The following is an 18,846-nucleotide window of genomic DNA, read 5'->3' as shown; positions in this document are numbered from 1 at the left end:
AATCTCTGATGACGATGCTTCTGCATCGACATATCGTCAACTAACAAACTCCATTTCTTACGTATAAAGTCACAAGTAAGCAGACGAGCTGATCTTCTTTCGCCTTATTGGACCGATAGTAAGGTAGATTTAACATTGAAAACATGATATCGATAGGATACAATTTATGAGGGACATTTTCTGTTTCTTCCCTCTTTCCAATTTTTATCATCAGGTACTTGCGAGAAGCACGCAAGTATACACATTTTTAGAAATAAAACGAACGTACGTGTGCACGTTGTTGTCTCTCCGAGAGATTAATGCCACGATATCGGATTTAATTATCGGATTGCCTCGAGCGAATATCGCATTATATAGTCGAATATCATAGGAAAATGAAATCTCCGCAGAAGACACCGCCGGCAGCGAATAATTGATTGCGTCTTGCAAGTACGTATTTTTGGTAGAATCGATATTTTGCAATATGCCTCTCCCCCCCCCCCGACCCCCGTAACAAAGACGGATTCTCCTCCTTCTTCTTCAACTCGGAACAAACGCGGACGCGCGCGCGCGCGCGCGTGGGTGCTTTAGTCCAATTAAGATTTCCTTTCTAATCTACATCCACCATATCTATACATACACATGCCGCGAGATTCGAAGAAGGCTCGTCTGATGACGTACCGACGTACCGACTGTATATAAATTCCTCGAGCGTAAAATCTTCTTCCATGAAAATCCATCGCAAATAAAGAAACGAGCTGGTTTTCCCTTGCTTATCTGGCCGATAGTAAGATATATTTTTTCGCTCATCATCAAACGCGAAACGAAGGAAATTTCAGCTGATCGAGACACATTCTGCCATACTTATATATACACATACACACGCGCGCGCGCACACATCACGCGCATACACACGCATTCTACTTTTCTCTCGTCCTGTCTTTCTTTCGGAAGAAGAGGACATTTCACGCACACACTATTCTCTACACATTATTCGCACACATGTGTGTAACTATCGAACACGTACGTGTATGTAGTACATAGTTTGCGCGCGATGATAATATATGCCGTCCGTTTACTTGACATTCTCGCGCGTGAAACATGGAAATGTAGAAAAGGCGCATGATCGTTGACTATCGGTTATCCATCCGGATATCAATCAATTAAGAGAGAATATACGTTTACGCGTATACGCGTATATATATATATATATATATATATACGTCGTTGGTTATCGCTCGCACTGGATCGATACGCGCGCACACCCCCACATATTCATGCTAGTACACCGTACTAGCCCTCCGACAATACAATCGGTATACGACGTAAGCTATATCGTTGCATTATTAAACGCGAGTCCCAGTCCGTGCGCGTCCGTTCCGATTTGCGGGTAATTAATACCGGGGACGATTGAAAAATGCGTTAACGCACGGCCGACCGCGCGTGTACATCTCGTCGTCGCAACGTGCAATTTGCCTGCCGACCCAGGTGTGGTCGAAAATATTTTGCCTAATTTTGCGTAAATATAAACTCAACGTTTCATCACTTAATGTCGAATGTCTATACGTAAAACGCTCGTTCTCTCATTTATTTGGAGTCGTATTTTTCGATTTGCGACGCGCGCGCGCGTGAAAGCTCAAATTTTATTTCCTCGGTACACCGTTATTAAAAGGAAAGGCAAATCCGCAAATCCATTTGCGGATTTTGCAAAAAAAAAAAACCCTTTACTTTTACTCGACCTAAAATTTCACTATCTTTTCCGAAACGGCCGAACGGCCGGACGTGCGAGGAAGCGCTCTTTGTGTCGTAGAAAAATATTTCGGTCCTGTTGTTGATTTCTTCGGGCTGGAAGAACCAGCCCGGTTATCTTCCAGAGTTGAAGTTCAGGCTGATGCGCTTGTTGCTATTATTAATTCGATATCGAAACACAAAGGAGAGGAGACAGAGATCGGTACAAGATACTCTTGTTGCCGCGCGCGCGCGCGATCTCATCGTCGTTACGGGAAGGTATCGAAATTGCACGAAAATATCGATTCTCCTGCGGACGTTCCTGAAACGTTACAAGCGGCAAGAGTGCATGCGGCTGCGCTAACGTTCCGCCTGCGCGCATTTGCATTTCAGAGCCACGAACCGGCCAAGTTGATATTCGTGATCAGCAATCTGCTCATTCTCGCGTGCATTCCATGTCGTATCGCCGGCAATCGGCACGCGGAGGATGCGATACTGGTGTTCGCCGTGCCGGGCTCGTGGTTTCTTCTCATGTTTTTCGCCGGGTAAGTAATAACATACAGAGGCGGCCGCGAAATTAAAGTGCTTGCAATTTACCGGTACGACGGCGAGGCGACCGGGTCACACTCCACCCCCCCCCTCCCCCCCGCCCCCGTTTGTTTTACGTATCATTTTAACGCTCGCTACCACCGTCGCCACTTTCCCCCCCAGGCAGGGGTTAACGCTGCTCTGGGCTCACGTGCGTGCGTGCGTGCGTGCGTGTGTGTGTGTGTGTGTGTAGCCGGCTCGACTTGTGTTGAGACGGCTCGCGAAATTTGTCGGACTGAATAGAGCGTGAATGGATCCTTCCTTCCTTCCTTCCTTCCTCGAGACGCACTTTGGATATAACTAAACGCACCTGCCCTGTCTTTTTATTTATCATTGGAATTACATACGGGCGCGCGCCCGTAGAGAAAAAATAATCGCGATTGGCTATTTTTGAGTACGAGCTAAATATGGTGGATTAACGAGGGAGAGAAAGGATCGTTTCGAGCGCGGTCTCGAGCGGTCTCGAAGCCGTCCCGAGAGCTGTGGGGGGGGGGGGGGGCTGAGAAAAGACCGCTATTTTTATATTTATGAAAGAATGAATTCTACACGCTGTCACGTGTCGTATTTCCCCCTTCTTTTTTCGCTATGTGTTACATCCACTACACCACCACCACGGGTGGGGACCGGGCGACCGGGAACGGGTTTCGGTTTCGGCCGGCACGTGTATTCATAAACGCGTGGTTGTATTTATAACGGGGCGCAGGGCGGGAGATCTTTACGTGAGACTCGTCGCGAAAGTAAATTTTGCGACTTATTGTCCGACATTTTCATCCGATTCATTTTTATACTCTCTCTCTCTCTCTCTCTCTCTCTCTCTCTCTCTCTCTCTCTCTCGTGATCATCGGCATGATCTAAGACTCGTAATTATCGTATATATAGGCTTTTCTTCCAATCTACCGCTTATTTTCTTCCGACCGCGGTCGGGCGTTGTGTAAGTCAGCGCGCAGATCCCCAGAAACATCATCACCTGCGCGCAACGCGTAGGCACGATTTGTCATCTCAGCGACCGGGGGAAACTTTCGCGAGGAGCGCTGCTTCGCGCTATATTAGCGTTAGCGACAACGACTGGATTCTTGTAACACAAACGCTCTCTGCCGCTTAACGACACTTTGACGAACGCCCGTGTCGAGTCGAACGACACACTTCCCGTCGACTCTGGACTCTGGACTCCCAGTGAAGAACGGGACAAATGGTTTAGTCGAGAGGCGAAGACGTGCATTCGCATTCGCGTGCTTATATTCGCTCGCTCCCTAATACGTGATATCATGGCTACGTGACCGACATCGCGAACGGCAGTCGGACTGCAGCTGCTCCTTTCGACAAACTTCTCGGTTTGTTCCGCTGCGGACCGTGTGCGGACACGCAAACATCCCGACGACGACGACGACGACGACGACGACGACTACGCGACATTTCGGCGGATACGGCGGCGGGGTGTCAGGTGGACACCAACAGTCACAGTCGTCGTTTCCGCTTTTCAGCCAGACCCTATGAGGCCAGCTAATGATCATCGTCGAGCAAGAAGTGCGTTTCGGTTCGGCAACACGATCTCGATCACGAACAACATTCGGCCGCGCCGTTTCCTCAACGGTAGAATTAAGAGTTCCGCCGAGTTTCGCGCACACAATTTCGGATATGTGCTTTCACACTTGGAATTGTTTTCTACCCCTCCCTTCTCGCTCGTCTTTCCGTTCCCTCTCCTCATCGCGACCCATTTTTGCGATGCAGAAACACAGGTACGAGCAATTATGCGACTTTTAAGACGGCGGGGAAGGAACGCGCGAAATTCTGCGCCTCTTAGCAGTGTCGGCGTACACCGAGTAAGGTACACCGAGAAGGAGCGCTCTGGTGCAGGAGCGCAATGAGTAAGTATATCGAATTTAAACAGACACCGTAAAACGGCACGGTTCGTAAATGGTACATCGTAAAGCATTTAGGCCGTAACTGTAGAGGCGGTTGTAGAACGGGGCTCTCGCGTGAAATCTTGTGCGAAATTAATCTCAGCCTCAGACTGTGGCTTATTGCCAAGCGAACGACAGCCGTGGTGTACGGAGGACAAGAAACACGGAGCCGAGTGCGCGGGTGCCTTTGAGGAATTATTGTACGTATATGTACTCGAACAAAGTGACGCCGGAGTCTAAAGAGGGTCCTGATGGACAGTAATTACGCACGAGAGAATATCACTCTCTCTCTCTCTCTCTCTCTCTCTCTCTCTCTCTCGCTCCTGCCACGCTCTCTTGTGCGCGCTCCACGTCGCACTAAATAGATAAAATCTATCGCGCTCCACTTTACAAAGATCCGGTAACATATCGAGTTAGCTTTTTACGTCCAAAGTTTCGGGTCGAAGTGTGACCGTTAAATTACGACGTCAAAAATAAGGTTGTAAATTTTTCTCGCGCGGTATCGCTCGCGCTGTTCGACGTCGCTTTTTCGCACGGGCCGTGCTTAACACGCTTCAACATTTCCAGAGTCACACACACACACACACACACACACTCTGAAGTGAAGTATGTATGAAAAATTGCACGCGCATTTTCTCCAAAGGAACTCGGACGCAAACGCGGGTTAACAGACAGACAGACAGACGTGTCTTCTCGCTCAATTCACCAAACATTACCCATGCATGCACGGCGAATGCGAATGCGTAAATTACACGGTAAACGGAGTCGTCGCCTTTTTCCGTGCCGTGCCGTCGTAACGCGTGCCAAACGCGCGTGCACCGCGAGAGCATCACGCATGTGTGTGCCGTGCAACGCGGCAGCTGAAATGTTTACACGCGCGACCTGTAAACCCGAAACGGCCTGCGCTCTCTGTATACACGCTGTATACACGCAAGAATAATATTTCAAGCGAGCCAATTCGAAGCCAGCCCCGTATTCATTGACTCGGCGGTATCGATTACAGCAGCGACAATCTCAACGCGCAACTGCTTAGTTTTAATATCCATCGTCGCGCGAGGCCGCTCGCGACGGTGGCTCATCTGGCATTAATCCGGTATAATTGCCCGCAGCTGTATCGCGCGAGTAGGGAAAAGCGAGCGAGGAGAGCAAAGCGCGCGCGCGCGCGCGCGCCCGCGCGACCCTTCTTCACTCTCGAACTTCACTAAAAAGTATCGGGGAAAAACTCGCGTAGCGGAAACTTGTTTGCCGAGCGGAAGTCGGCGTGCTCTATTGATTTTTCCGAGACAACGTATACGCGCGCGATACCCAGGACAACGACGTTATATCCCTCATTCAAGTTGCATCGCTTATATCGCTATACAGGCATACCGATTTATTATTCGGCCGAGGGTGGAGCGAGGACGAGGGAAGAGGAGAGAGCATTCCCCCCACCGCGGTGGGGGACATTTCTATATATCGCGGCTGTCCCTCCCTTGAACTTACTCCGAGAGAAAGACTGAAGATTTATGGGCGCCGGGTAACCCTTGACAAGATAAGGTCACCCATCGATTAGCGGAAGAGGGTAGGACCGGCAATGGATCGACGACGACGACGTCGTCGGAGTTAATGGAAACTCGATCGATGCTCTCTCTCTCTATCTCTCTCTCTTTCTCTCTCTTCCTCTTCCTCTGTTATTTGTCGATCATGCCGTTCTTTCGTCTGCTCGATCGTTTGTTCGTTCGTTCGTTCGTTCGTTCGTTCGTTCGTTCGTTCGTTCGTTCGTTCGTTCGTTCGTTCGTTCGTTCTCTGCTTCGTTCGTTCGTTCGTTCGTTCGTTCGTTCGTTCGTTCGTTCTCTCGTTCGTTCTCTCGTTCGCTCGTTTACCCGTTCGTTCGTCGCGGAGGCACGTGAGTCTCTTCAATCTTAATCCCGGGCGAATGACGAATCTGAAAAATTTGTCGGCCCGTCGACGGGCGCGGAGATACGTCGGGATTAAAAAGCTTTTGTTTTCCGTTGCCGTACACCCGTCCGGCTGCATCGATTTTAATCGCTCGTCCTACGGTTCCGTCGAGTTCCGGCTCGCACCCATTGTGCTCGCATATGATACGCCGGATGCCGCGGGTCTCGGATTACGGATCGTTTTGATTTTATCGATGCGGACCGCGGCACGTTGTAATCGTATAGCCGCGGACACAACGCGGCAAATTTAACAAGTGCGTTTACTCTCGAAATGCAAAAAAGTTGACAGTTGGAGGGATACGAAGGGTTCGGCGTGAGCGTGTGTGAATTTAATTCATTTCCGTTCAAATTTTTGAGTGAAATTTTCAATTAACCTTCACACTTTTCCAACTGTAAGGCAGCGAGACCGCAGTTGTGATGGATCCTTTAATTCTCTCTTCAATTCGAAGATGTAAATTATATATTTCATGTCGTCACACGTACACACACGCGAAAATTATGATGCGTGAATAGTAGAAATGCGATTGGCAATATATCGATATATCGATCGATATCGGTTGGAATAAATCTTTCAAGGAGCTACTTTATGACAGTGACAAAATGTAGTACATTAATACTTATTCAAAGTCTGCTTTGTATTAGTCGTGATTCCAACTCTGCAATAACGAAAAAGACGTAACTTACTTGTATTGGCATATTACAAAGTTGATGCAATCAACGGAAATTTCCTGCCAGTGAACGAATATAGATACATCAATAGAGAGAGAGAGAGAGAGAGAGAGAGAGAGAGACCTTTAAACATTTTAAATGCTCTACATACCGCGTAATGAATTTTCTCCTTTTTTATTAATTTAATCCCAATATAATTTTATTACGTAATGTAATTTGCACACGCAATATATAATTTTACTATTCCATTGTATCGGAATCCGTTTGTGCACATTTGTACGATATGAATAATTTCGGTTATTTGTCATATTTTTTTTCTTTTTTTGTTAGCCACGATAAGTTAGGAAACCTTTTCTTCTATGTACTATATATACAAATCATTTAAAGTATAAAGTTTACGGGGACGATACACACACACACACACACACACACACACACTAGCGAGAAATGTGCATTCACATACGCATATTATCAATCATTTTCTGGGTTAATCAATAGTGTATTCAAATTTTTCTGTTCTCCCTGCTGGAGTTATTAGCATTTAATTATTTTATACTCGTTATAAATTTTAACTGCGTGTAAGAAGAGTGGTTTACATATACACCCCGAATTGCTGTACAGGCACTTTTCGTGTCTGACCTATTCGAGTTATCGCGGCTACTGAAAACGCGATAACGTGCGATACACTGAACTCCGATATCAAGCGTTCAGAGCCACGCACTTTTTAACTCGTTAACCGATCATTTCGTTATCAAGAGTTTTCCTTGTACATGAGATTTAATGCCGGCGCTGCCGGATAATAATAAATCCAGAGATGATGCAGAGTTTGACTTTATTATAAGGCGCGCGCGCGCGCGTTATATAAAATTACAGCGACGCGAATCGTCGGTCTTTAAATAATTATGCACTACCTTTTTCTACACGTTTTCGGCGCGTTGGACGAGCCGAATGATAATAATTCGCATCAAACGCTCCTATACGCTCTAGCTAATATTGAGTTCACTTAATTGAGCGCGCCAATAAAAAGAAAGAGAGAGAAGAAGAGCGCACGTGTAGTATACGCATATACAGGGTTTGTCAAAAGTGTGGAAACCCTTGAATCATTTTTGTAAAAATAAAAGTATCAAAAAACGGTAAAACACGTATTTTGATTTTTCAAAAAAGCTACCCTATGACATACCGATACCGATCATTCCCCACCCCCTGCATCTACGCGGGGGGGGGGGGTAAAAGGGGGGTTGAAAATTTTAAATTGGACTAAGGGTCGAGTGGGGGCTCATTTGAAAGGTCTTTTCATAGCAAACACATCCTTAAAATTTTAAGTCGCTACGATCCCCCCATTAAAAACGCCATTAAAAATGGCGGCCGTTCAAATTTCGAAATTTCATGCACTTAGTGTTATCCAGGATCATCCGGCTGCTCAAAATCAGTTGCTCTCACGGCTACTTAAAATCAGTTCTCACAGATCTTAGGCAGATTGAAAATTAAACGTTTTAAAAATGGCTGGCGAATTGTCGGGACGTGAAAGAATCACTATCCTCATGATCCGTGATGATGGGGTGATAACGAGCGGTCGTGCGCTGCTGTCGCTCAATTATTTAATGAGACGTATCCGAATCGTCGAATTAATAAGTCCACTGTCTTAAAAACAATGGAACGTTTCAGAGAAACTGGTAGCGTAAACAATCGCCCTAAATCAGGGAGACCTGCCATTAACGAAGAAAAACAACTTGATATTCTGCAGACATTTATTGAAGGTCCCAATTCTACTATTAACAGAGCCGCTCAAACTCACGATATTGCTCCCAAGTTCGTTTGGAGGATTTTAAAGAAAAGCAAGTTCCATCCGTACAAATTACAATATGTTCAAGAATTGCAAGACGGAGATGTGAAGCGTCGTATAGGTTTCTGTGAAAGAATGATGGCACTGACAGATGTCCGGCCCATGTTCCCTTATCAAGTTGTTTTTACAGACGAGGCAACTTTCACGTTAACGGGAGAAGTTAATAATCAAAATTTTCGTTTCTAGTCAGATGAGAATCCGAATTGGATGCGGGAAACTCACACACAATACCTACAAAAGATAAATGTATGGTGTGGAATAATAGATGGCTACTTAATAGGACCGTTTTTTTTTTTTTTTTAAGAAAATCTGAACGCTCAAAGGTATGACGGATTACTCGTAGATCAAATAATTCTAGCCATACGAAATATTTTTCCAAATAATTTCGAAGAAATATGGTTTCAGCATGGTGGAGCTCCTGCTCATTTTGGTCATAGGGCCACGTCAAATTTTAAATGAGACTTTTCCATTACGATGGATAGGAAGAAGGAACAGAAATGAGGGAGGAGAGGATTGGCCACCTCGGTCACCAGATCTAACTCCTCTCGATTATTATCTATGGGGACACCTGAAGAGTAAAGTTTACAAAACAAAACCTGAAAGAGGTCCAAGAATTGATACAGCGAATAAGGGATGAAATAGATTTGATACCTTTTGAGACGAATCGTAGAGCCATTTCTGCACTCTATCAAAGATTGGAAATATTGTCAGGAAGTAAATGGCAGCCACTTTTAGCATTTACTTTAACACACTGAATAAAATTTATTTTAAAACACGGAGTAAAAGGTTTTGAATCATTAAAGAGAGATGACAGTTTTCAATCGTCTGTTTTGCAACCTATCACGACTATACATACAACACATTCACACTTGTTTAGCCACACGCACGCACACAAGAGAACAGATTCATGCCACTTCCACGCTTCCAGTTGATCCCGGATAACACTAAGTGCATGAAATTTCGAAATTTGAGCGGCCGCCATTTTTAATGGGGGGGTCGTAGCGACTTAAAATTTTAAGGATGTGTTTGCTACGAAAAGACCTTTCAAGTGAGCCCCCACTCGAACCTTAGTCCAATTAAAAATTTTCAACCCCCCTTTTACCCCCGCGTAGGTGCAGTGGGTGGGGAATGATCGATATCGGTATGTCATAGGGTAGCTTTTTTGAAAAATCAAAATACGTGTTTTACCGTTTTTTGATATTTTCATTTTTACAAAAATGATTTAAGGGTTTCCACACTTTTGACAAACCCTGTATATGAATTTGTTCGCTGCACGATGACATATCATCGATCTTATCTTTGCCGCGATTGCCGCGTTTGAAGTAGAACACACATCATTTTGGCGGATTAGGCCCGATATAATTATGTATCCCGTGTATCAGGTCGGCAAATGTTTTACGATGGATTTTGTACGCATAATGTTACGCGCATCATACAGGCACGAGATCGATGTCGATGGCGTTAATAGACTGATTTAGCCTGGACTTTGACGCGTGAATACCGCACGTTGAATGGAACGTGGCACCTCATTCATGTAATAGCGATAATCACATTTTGTTGGCATCGCTAATGCGAACTACAGATTCGCAGTAAACCGATGAATAGAGCGAGGAATGCAGGGAATTAAACCGAACTCTGATGTGGGAGGCGCACCGCCAGAAACGTTACCGGGCTACCCTCGTCCTCGCGTCCTCGCGTCCTCGTCACGCGTCGGAATATTAGCTGCTAATTATGAAACCTCATACGTGGAATACCGCGGATTATATTTAATTTCGTTGCTTCTTCTTTTCACAGAGCTATCCGACTGACCGGTCCGTTCGTCACGATGGTGTACAGCATGATAACCGGCGACATGCTGACCTTCGGCATCATTTACACGGTCATGCTCTTTGGATTTTCTCAATCGTTTTATTTCCTCTACAAGGGATTCCCGGGCGTGAAGTCGTCCCTCTACCATTCCTATCCTTCGACCTGGATGGCGTTATTTCAGATAACCTTGGGCGATTATAACGTAAGCTCGTCCGTAGATTAGTGCCGCTTTATTGCGGCGTGACTTCAGTTTCTACCACGTGAAATGCCTTATCTTGCACGCATCCGCGCGCGCACAAGCCCTTTCACCTTTGTATCTTTCTGCTCTTGCTTATACGCACACCATTCTAATGTAATAAAAATTCTCCCGATTCAGGAAGACAGAGACAACTTGCGCGCCGGTAACCTTTCATTTCGTGTAATCATCTCGCAATTATCTAGTGTTTAATGGTGCGTCGTACGGTCAAGAGATCCTCCCTCTAACGTGAAAGTTGAAGTGTCAACGATGACATACAAGAAGGTAGTATATGTTATATTAAATTTTTATAGAGAGGAAATAAACGATCCTTGTTGTTCTTCGTTGTTATCGGATTCGTAGCGCAAAAGCACATTTCAAGTGAAATATTAAAAAAAATATTAAATAGAAATATTAAAAGAAAAAAGAAACACGCGTGTCGAGAGACAACGAGAGAGAGAGAGAGAGAGAGAGAGAGAGAGAGAGAGAGAGAGAGAGAGAGAGAGAGAGAGAGAGAGAGAGAGAGAGAGAGAGAGACGAGGGACTTAAATAAATACTTCATGCTCGAGGCGTATTAGTTCAATTATTACACGCGTCATAATCGCTCAGATGAAATCTTCGCGCTCGCGTTATTCTAAAGATATTTTTCCAGTCGCGACGGTGCGTACATAGCGACATACACTCGCGCGCGCGTGAACGTGCACACAGGACACACAGCGCCGGTCATGAATCTTGAATTTCAATCACGGACAATTCCGCGTCGCGCAAAACACACTGCACAATATGGTTTCCTGACGAAATTAAAGATTTAGCACGCCGCGCGCGTCTGCATGGACGGACAGTGGATGCATAAAATACCGCCTGTCCGGTAAAAAATCATTGCTCGGTTTTGCAGTTCGTATAACGATTAACTCGTTGCACTGAATTAAAAGGAAGGGTGTTGGACGACCGTGGCATGGAAAATACGAGTTTCCGTTCGAAAATTTCACGTGTTTCCGTCGCCGCGCCGCGCCGCGCCGCGCCGCGCCGGCGGCGCACGCTACATCGGGCCACACATCCGCCGCTTGTTTATTAGCACCCCCTATATGTATGTATAATTGCCCGGCGGAATCGCGCATTTGTATCGCGCATTGCGCTTGTGCCATATGCGTGCGTGTATATTGCAGTACGCAGACCTAAGTAACACGACCTATCCCAACTTGAGTAAGACGGTCTTTGCGATCTTCATGGTGCTCGTGCCGATATTGCTGCTCAATATGCTGATCGCCATGATGGGTAATACGTACGCGCACGTTATCGAGCAGAGCGAGAAGGAATTTGTGAAGCAGGTCAGTGTATTTCCCGGATTTTCCGCAATTCAGTACTAGCAGCTCGCTAGGTTTTTTCGATGTGTCAAACGGTGCAAAAGTGATGTAACTTTCCAACAATGCCGCGATGCTCGTATATTCTGTTAAATAAATCGTCGTTGAATTAATGACCGACGCACACGAAAACGCACGCGCAACGAAAGCTATTTAAGTGCAATCAAGCCATTTAACTGCATTGATACAAGATTTAACGAATCGTGTGTGAACCGGCAACGTTGATGAAATTTGAGCGATTGTAGCAGGAACTTCTCGATTAAGAGATCTGTTTGTTTGTCAATTTTCTGTATCAAGTGGGCCAAAATTGTGGTATCTTTGGAACGCGCTGTGTCGCAGAAGGACGCCCATAATTATCTACAGGAATACAGTATCAAGTTGGGGCCGGGCGACGATCCGAATAATCCCGCATCGGAGCAGAGAGGTGTGCTGATTATTAAAAGCAAATCGAAAACTAGAGCGAAACAGCGCAAGGGCGCCGTGGCTAATTGGAAGGTGATTTATTTACTTACATTTATTTACTTTTTCTTTTTTCTTTTTTTTTTACCGTGCGTACGCAAAGCGCGCGCGCTTGCCGGCGCGATGCGTATCCAAAGATTTATTTCGCACTCGCGTGCGCATCAAGCGAGCGCAGAATTTATTTATCGATATCCCATTCGGCTGATATGAGTCCTGGTATCGACTCTCGTAAAATGCGTCCAGCAAATTTTGCTACGGCGTAGTATATAGTCTCGTCGAGGTTCCGGCGCGATCACGCGAAACGTTTGCTTAAAAAATTGCTTAACAAACAAACGGTTTTAATAATACGCAAAACCGCGACAACTTTTTCCACGAGCGAGCGATCCAGCGAGGGTCAACACGAGGAACAGAGAAAAAACTTGCGATGTAAATGAATAGATCGTCGTAAATAGCGCCAGCACATATTTGCAGAGACAAAATTTTGACTTTGAAAAATGTTATTAATATCATTTAAACGTGCTGGGTATCATTTATAAGTAACAAGTGCTAAGAGCACATTCCTCGAATTTCCACTTTCGCCTGTAAAAGTGCCGCGAACCATCTACTAACTACTAACGCGAGCAACCCCCATTGACGTGCGACAGTACGTCGTTATAATTTTATCGCATCGCTTCATGTGTCGTATCTTCGCAGCGAGTCGGAAAAGTCACGATAAACGAGCTGAGAAAACGAGGTATGACTGGCGAGGAGCTACGCCGTATAATGTGGGATCGTGCGTCCATCTCCACTCCTGTGCGAGTCAGGTAATAATACTTTCATCGCGCTCATCATACCGTATTTCTCCAGAGCTACGGAGAGCTACTTGTTTCGTTACACCCTCGCGGTATCATTCCGCGAAATATTTACGGGGATGCATTTGTCCGCGACGCACGCCTCACTTTTTAACGATTAAATTGCTCGTCGTTTCAAATTGCAACATCCTGCATAGCCCAATGTACTCTCTCTCTCTCTCTCTCTCTCTCTCTCTCTCTCTCTCTCTCTCTCTCTCTCTCTCTCTCTCTCTCTCTCTCTCTCACTCTTACTTTACCACAATCATATATTGCTCATTCGTTTTCTCATTTTGTTTCATTTTGTTTGCATTGTAATGCAAAATTCAAAACAAATAGACGAGAATAAAATGTATATGTGATTTTTCGACATCTGTGTTCGCCGTTGTTACATTTTGGTCCTCAAGTATCTCAAATACATATGCAAGGCGAAAACGAGTAAATCTATCTGAATTAGTCGCTGACTAAGTGTCTTGTCTCGACTCGATACGTCGACTGCGTGCGACTGCTCGTGCGGCGCATAGATTTACGAACGCCCTTGCTTGAGAGTGACTCACCATTGTCGGAGAGACACTATTCGAGCGATACTTTTTATCACCTCATAACTCCGTCGAGCCTGCCACCTGCAAGCCGGACATAGCTAACGTCGCGTCGCTGGAAACACCAGAGTCCTTCATGGTATTAGCTATACTTCCACGTGGCGAGCGCGTAACGAAGCCGCGAACGTGACCATATCTCACGGCAGTAATTAAATATTTATGAAGCTCTGCGCGCGAGAGAGAGAGAGAGAGAGAGAGAGGGGTTACATAATCCAGCAGGATGTAAGATGAACCGATCGTGCCTTTAACAAAGAATCACTTATTTTCCAGAAGCAATTCAATTACTCAACATCCTGTTTAACTGCTGACACGTTTGTTCAAAGCGCTGAACTGGCTTTGAACGCGTTCCTGCTCTGCTCTTGTGAATCCAATTTTAATCACACCGTTTTAATTAATACTCGATATTTTAATAAATGATTTAGGTCACTACTTTCTCGCGCTTTGTAATATCGTCGCGTGATTTGCACAATACAGGTAGAGGTTGCGTGTGTAGGTTCTCTTCTCTCTCTCTCTCTCTCTCTCTCTCTCTCTCTCTCTCTCTCTGATTGTATCTAATTACTCATTTAAGAAATAAATACTATTCGCATTGTAATGTAACGTTGAAGTCAATCTTTCTCGATAGAGTTTCTACGCGCGAGACGGTAGAGACGTTTTGCACGCCGCGTAATAATTTCATACGTATTGCAGTCCTAATGTCAACGAGCCACAAGTGTCGGCAGTTACTGCAGGTTTTGGTGACGCGCTAACCGCAGCTTTGGACGTAATGGCCTTTGCGCACGACTTTGACTTATCCACTGCGACGGAAGGCGTACCGAGCAATATCGACACGAGGCAGACGAAAGCCATCCCCGACGAGCAGACGAGAACGGCTCGGAATAATCCAAAGGCGGTGACGGATGTCCAACCGCACAAACAAGCCATCGGGGGGGAGGAGACCAAGTTGTCAGGTCTCACGGATCTAATTGATATGTCCGCCGCCGAACCGGCGCGCGTGGAAGCGATGAACTTGAAGAACGCGAGTCGTGAGTAGCAGTACCTACTACTACGTACTATGTGTGCACAAATCCTCGAGAGAGAGACTGACTTTCGCGTCTGACGTAAATAAATAATATTCGAGAGCCAATGATTCTTCGAGTCGCGAGTGCAAGCGCACACGACTGTGTTGCACAGCGATTAATGGGAATCGCGCGAGAAATCAATTAATGTGTTAAATGTAGAAGCAAAGGCGCACGAGGGAGCTGTCGAGGATCCATTCCTGGAGCTCGCTATCGCCTCCGAGACTACGGAAGATTACGATACTTTATTGCAAATGGCCAAGTCCGCCCTAGCTACCAGTGAGGCTTCAACCACGGTCGACCCACAAATTCTAGCACACTTCACTATGATCGCCCCGCCGCCCGTTGAAAAACCCATCGTTGTTAAGAAACAATACTTGGTGGAGTCCAGTGACAACGATCTCGGTGGTGAATAATTATCGTTCACATTGTTTAAGACCAATGATACTTTTCACGCGGTTACTCGCTTAGTCGGATCTTTCGAATGATTTTGCAACATGCTCTGGCAACGGTCATTTAACATTTGAAACATTTATACGCGTGATTATCGTTAGATTGATTCCAGAGTATAAAAAATTGGCGACACGATCCTTTACGACACGATCCCGTAATTCCCGTAATAATTTATATTAATAACAATCACAGGCGACAATTTGCTCGGTACCGAAGCTCGCATCAGGAGGATAAAGTCGGCGAATGATAGATTCATCAGCACATCCAAACGATCACACCATGACGACGATAACGACAGTTCCTCGTCCGTCACTTCCGTCGACCGGAGTCAGCCGCAGTATCGACCGCTGCTGAATGATTCGGAAGAGAGCCTGGCGAACCGCGTCGAGAACGAAGGACGAAGAACTTCCGACGTCGAAACAATTAAGTCGGAAGTCAAGCAGAACGGCCGCGGCGGCGGCGGCGGCGGTGTTTCCAAGCCGTCGGATAAACGCGTCCAGAAACGCCGGCCGAAAACGGCCAAGAACAGGTAACAACGCTTACGTGTTACGGATTACCGCCGAACCGCGGAATCGCGACTCGTTACTTCTCTATGCGTTATCTCTCTTTCCGCGATAAATTACGTATTTGAGAGACAGCAAAGTCGAACATCGGGAATAGTCGCTCGAATAAAATCACTCTTGCGGAGAATTTTTACGTACATGTATGTATATATTTATTTTATATTTATACATATATATATACGTACATTTTCTATGAATCCCAAAGTACATCACATGTGGCATGCGAAAATTAGGAAGACGCTGTTCGTTTCTCAAACGAAATCGGCCGCATCATAAGTGAAACATGAGGTAAAACGACAATCGAATTTCCCCAAATGCATTCGCACTATCGACGCACTACCTCCATGTTCCATCTCGTCGATCCAACGATCATTCGGCAATCGTGCAGTATCCAAACCAGACCATGGGATCATTCTCTCTTCGTCGTCGTATATTCGCTATGCGAAAATACACGCTAAAATTGCGCATCACCTTGAATTTCTTTCCTGAATTCCTACAAGGAGTTTCAATTTGAAGCTTACTCACAAAGACACGCGCGCAATTTCACTGAAGAGACACGCGAGAGAAGGCGAGAGAGAGAGAGAGAGAGAGAGCGAAGGCCCTCTTCGATATTGCCGCCGCAGAAAAGTCATCTCTGCAAATCGTTGGAACGGATCCATAATTAAGGGAACATCCGCTCTAGCTCCGGGCTAGCACCCCTCAGTCAGGCTCCTAGAACGATATATCGACCGATCAGCTGATCGACTGTTCTTCTAATCGGTCCGTTTCGTTTTTTTACGATGCATGCGCAGGGTATCGCCTAAGGAAATAGAGGAACCGGCGAGGAGACGAGAAGAATCGATTGAGCGGAATAAGGCGGCTCTTTCACCTCCGGCGTCGCCCTCGGATCCGCTCGAGCCATGGAGCACGCGTGGCATTACCGACATGAACACGATATTGGCCTGGCGGGAGAATGCACCGGACAGTCCTTAATATGACTTTATGACATTTCGCACTGCGACCTCCTCCACCTTCCTTTTCCTCCTCGCCGCGTGCCGCGACCGATCACGTCGACACACGTTGGCACGCGCACACACACACAGCCGACGTCGACGCCGTGAGGCGTCGTACACATGGATAATCGCGCACAAAGCGATTTCATGCTCGGTCATGGCCGAGCTTTATTTTGAAAAACGCACGTCTCAAGCCGGATTTGGAAAATTCTGAATTTGTGTCCGTGAGCGAATTTCACACACATACACATTTAACGCGTATTTGAATGGTACGAGTATTTGAATTGTCACGATATTTTTTCAAATTGCTGTATGTGAGAAAGCACACATTGTGTACTTTTGTAATATTGTATGATGACGATACATATGGGAAAAGGTATTGTACAGATTTCTAAATTGGAGAGCAGGTCTCCGATTACATATATCAGAGACAAGATTTTAGACATGAATTAAGATTAACGGAATTCACTGTCCGCGATCGTTATTCGATATACAAGTGTAGTTGATTTATTATCCTTAATTTTCTACCTTTGCCTTTGCGCAAGGAGTGCAAAGAGAGAGAGAGAGAGAGAGAGAGAGAGAGAGTTTAAAGAGTAAAATCGACAACATTTTGTATGTCCAAAGGATCAGCTTATGTATCGTTGTTTTCCGAAACAAACTTTGAAACACAGATTAGCGTTGCATAGATTAGTTTTTGCTGATACCGCGCATGCTGTTTGCTGTAAAAAGCAGCTTGGACTTTTATGAGGGGAGTACCGAGTGTATAAAATCACGCTAAAAAAATTGGTAACGATGTCGCGACAAATCGATTCGCACATTGCGCGGGTTTGTGTTGTTTACCATGTTTACCATGAATATTATTCGATCTCAAATCCACACACACCCGCGTAAATACGCCGTAATATGTCGTAGAGAATATACCGTCAAGCGGCATACTTTTGTGTGATAATTATGAAAGCAAACATGAAAGCGAGCAGGGACCAAAAAATATCAACCCACCATATAATTTCTAAAGAGGTCGCACGATGAGAAATTTTGTACGTACACAGGGTGCGCGCGCGCGCGCGCGCGTGTGTGTGTATATGTACACAAGTATATTTATTAAAATGAGCCACCGAGGAATTTCTCGAAGGCGCAAGAGTAGCTACGTAATGCGTGGCAAGCAGTCGAATACTTTTGCGCTCTCGAGTATAGGTATTTCCAAGTTTGAAGGGGACCTCCGGATTTTACTCTCACAAAATTTGTCAATTATGCAATTAAAGCACGCCGTATAAGCTGTAGGTAGGTAGGTAGGTATAGGAGATACGGTAAACTTTCCGTCCACACAGCGAGATATTATTACCTGCATTCCAGTATCTCCATCCAGCTCGGCTCGATAGCGATTAAAGCGGTATATCTGAGAATCGAAAGTTATCCCCGTTGATCGCATACGTGGCGCGGGCAAAGATATTTCCAGATTCTTGCTACTCAGATTTCTGTGTAAATACTTGTGTGCATACCACGCAGATTTGTACACACGAGAAAGGCGCGCCGAATAAACTATTTTCAAGCGACGCAGTCTCGTCACTTTGTAAAAATCCCACAAATCAATTTTATTTTCTTCCGCGTCTCCCTTCCACGTCGCGTGTTTTCGGCTTTAATTAAAGTATTTGACACGCTATTACACGGATATGTAAATTGCGTCACTGACGAAACAATCAAGCCTTGCAAAATCGAGTTATCGCGCAGCGCGTACTGTTTCCAGTCGAAACGCTAAGCGAGAATTTACAGCACGTTAAACACGTCGTGTAATCGTCATGTATCCCGAAATTTGCTTAAAATTTAACGTAATCCTTTATTAAAATCCAA

At 45.5% G+C, this 18,846-nt stretch overlaps 1 protein-coding gene across 1 annotated transcript in view; it reads left to right on the top strand.

The window, feature by feature from the left end:
• The window catches only part of iav (transient receptor potential cation channel subfamily V iav), a 31,173-nt gene extending 12,622 nt beyond the window's left edge, over positions 1 to 18,551 (top strand). Inside the window, exons 5-13 of the mRNA XM_011140811.3 lie at positions 2,101 to 2,252; positions 10,440 to 10,656; positions 11,856 to 12,017; positions 12,348 to 12,545; positions 13,203 to 13,312; positions 14,623 to 14,957; positions 15,153 to 15,398; positions 15,636 to 15,972; positions 16,798 to 18,551. Of these exons, the coding sequence (XP_011139113.1) occupies positions 2,101 to 2,252; positions 10,440 to 10,656; positions 11,856 to 12,017; positions 12,348 to 12,545; positions 13,203 to 13,312; positions 14,623 to 14,957; positions 15,153 to 15,398; positions 15,636 to 15,972; positions 16,798 to 16,978 (1,938 nt within the window). The 3' untranslated portion in view covers positions 16,979 to 18,551. The remainder of the gene's footprint in view (positions 1 to 2,100; positions 2,253 to 10,439; positions 10,657 to 11,855; positions 12,018 to 12,347; positions 12,546 to 13,202; positions 13,313 to 14,622; positions 14,958 to 15,152; positions 15,399 to 15,635; positions 15,973 to 16,797) is intronic.
• The last annotated feature ends 295 nt before the right edge of the window (positions 18,552 to 18,846 follow it).

This window comes from Harpegnathos saltator, unplaced genomic scaffold (genome assembly GCF_003227715.2).
Source record: "Harpegnathos saltator strain DR-91 unplaced genomic scaffold, Hsal_v8.6 scaffold100, whole genome shotgun sequence".
NCBI lineage: Eukaryota > Metazoa > Arthropoda > Insecta > Hymenoptera > Formicidae > Harpegnathos > Harpegnathos saltator.
The sequence above is the reverse complement of the archived record's forward strand: the minus strand, read 5'-3'. Positions and strand labels throughout refer to the sequence as shown.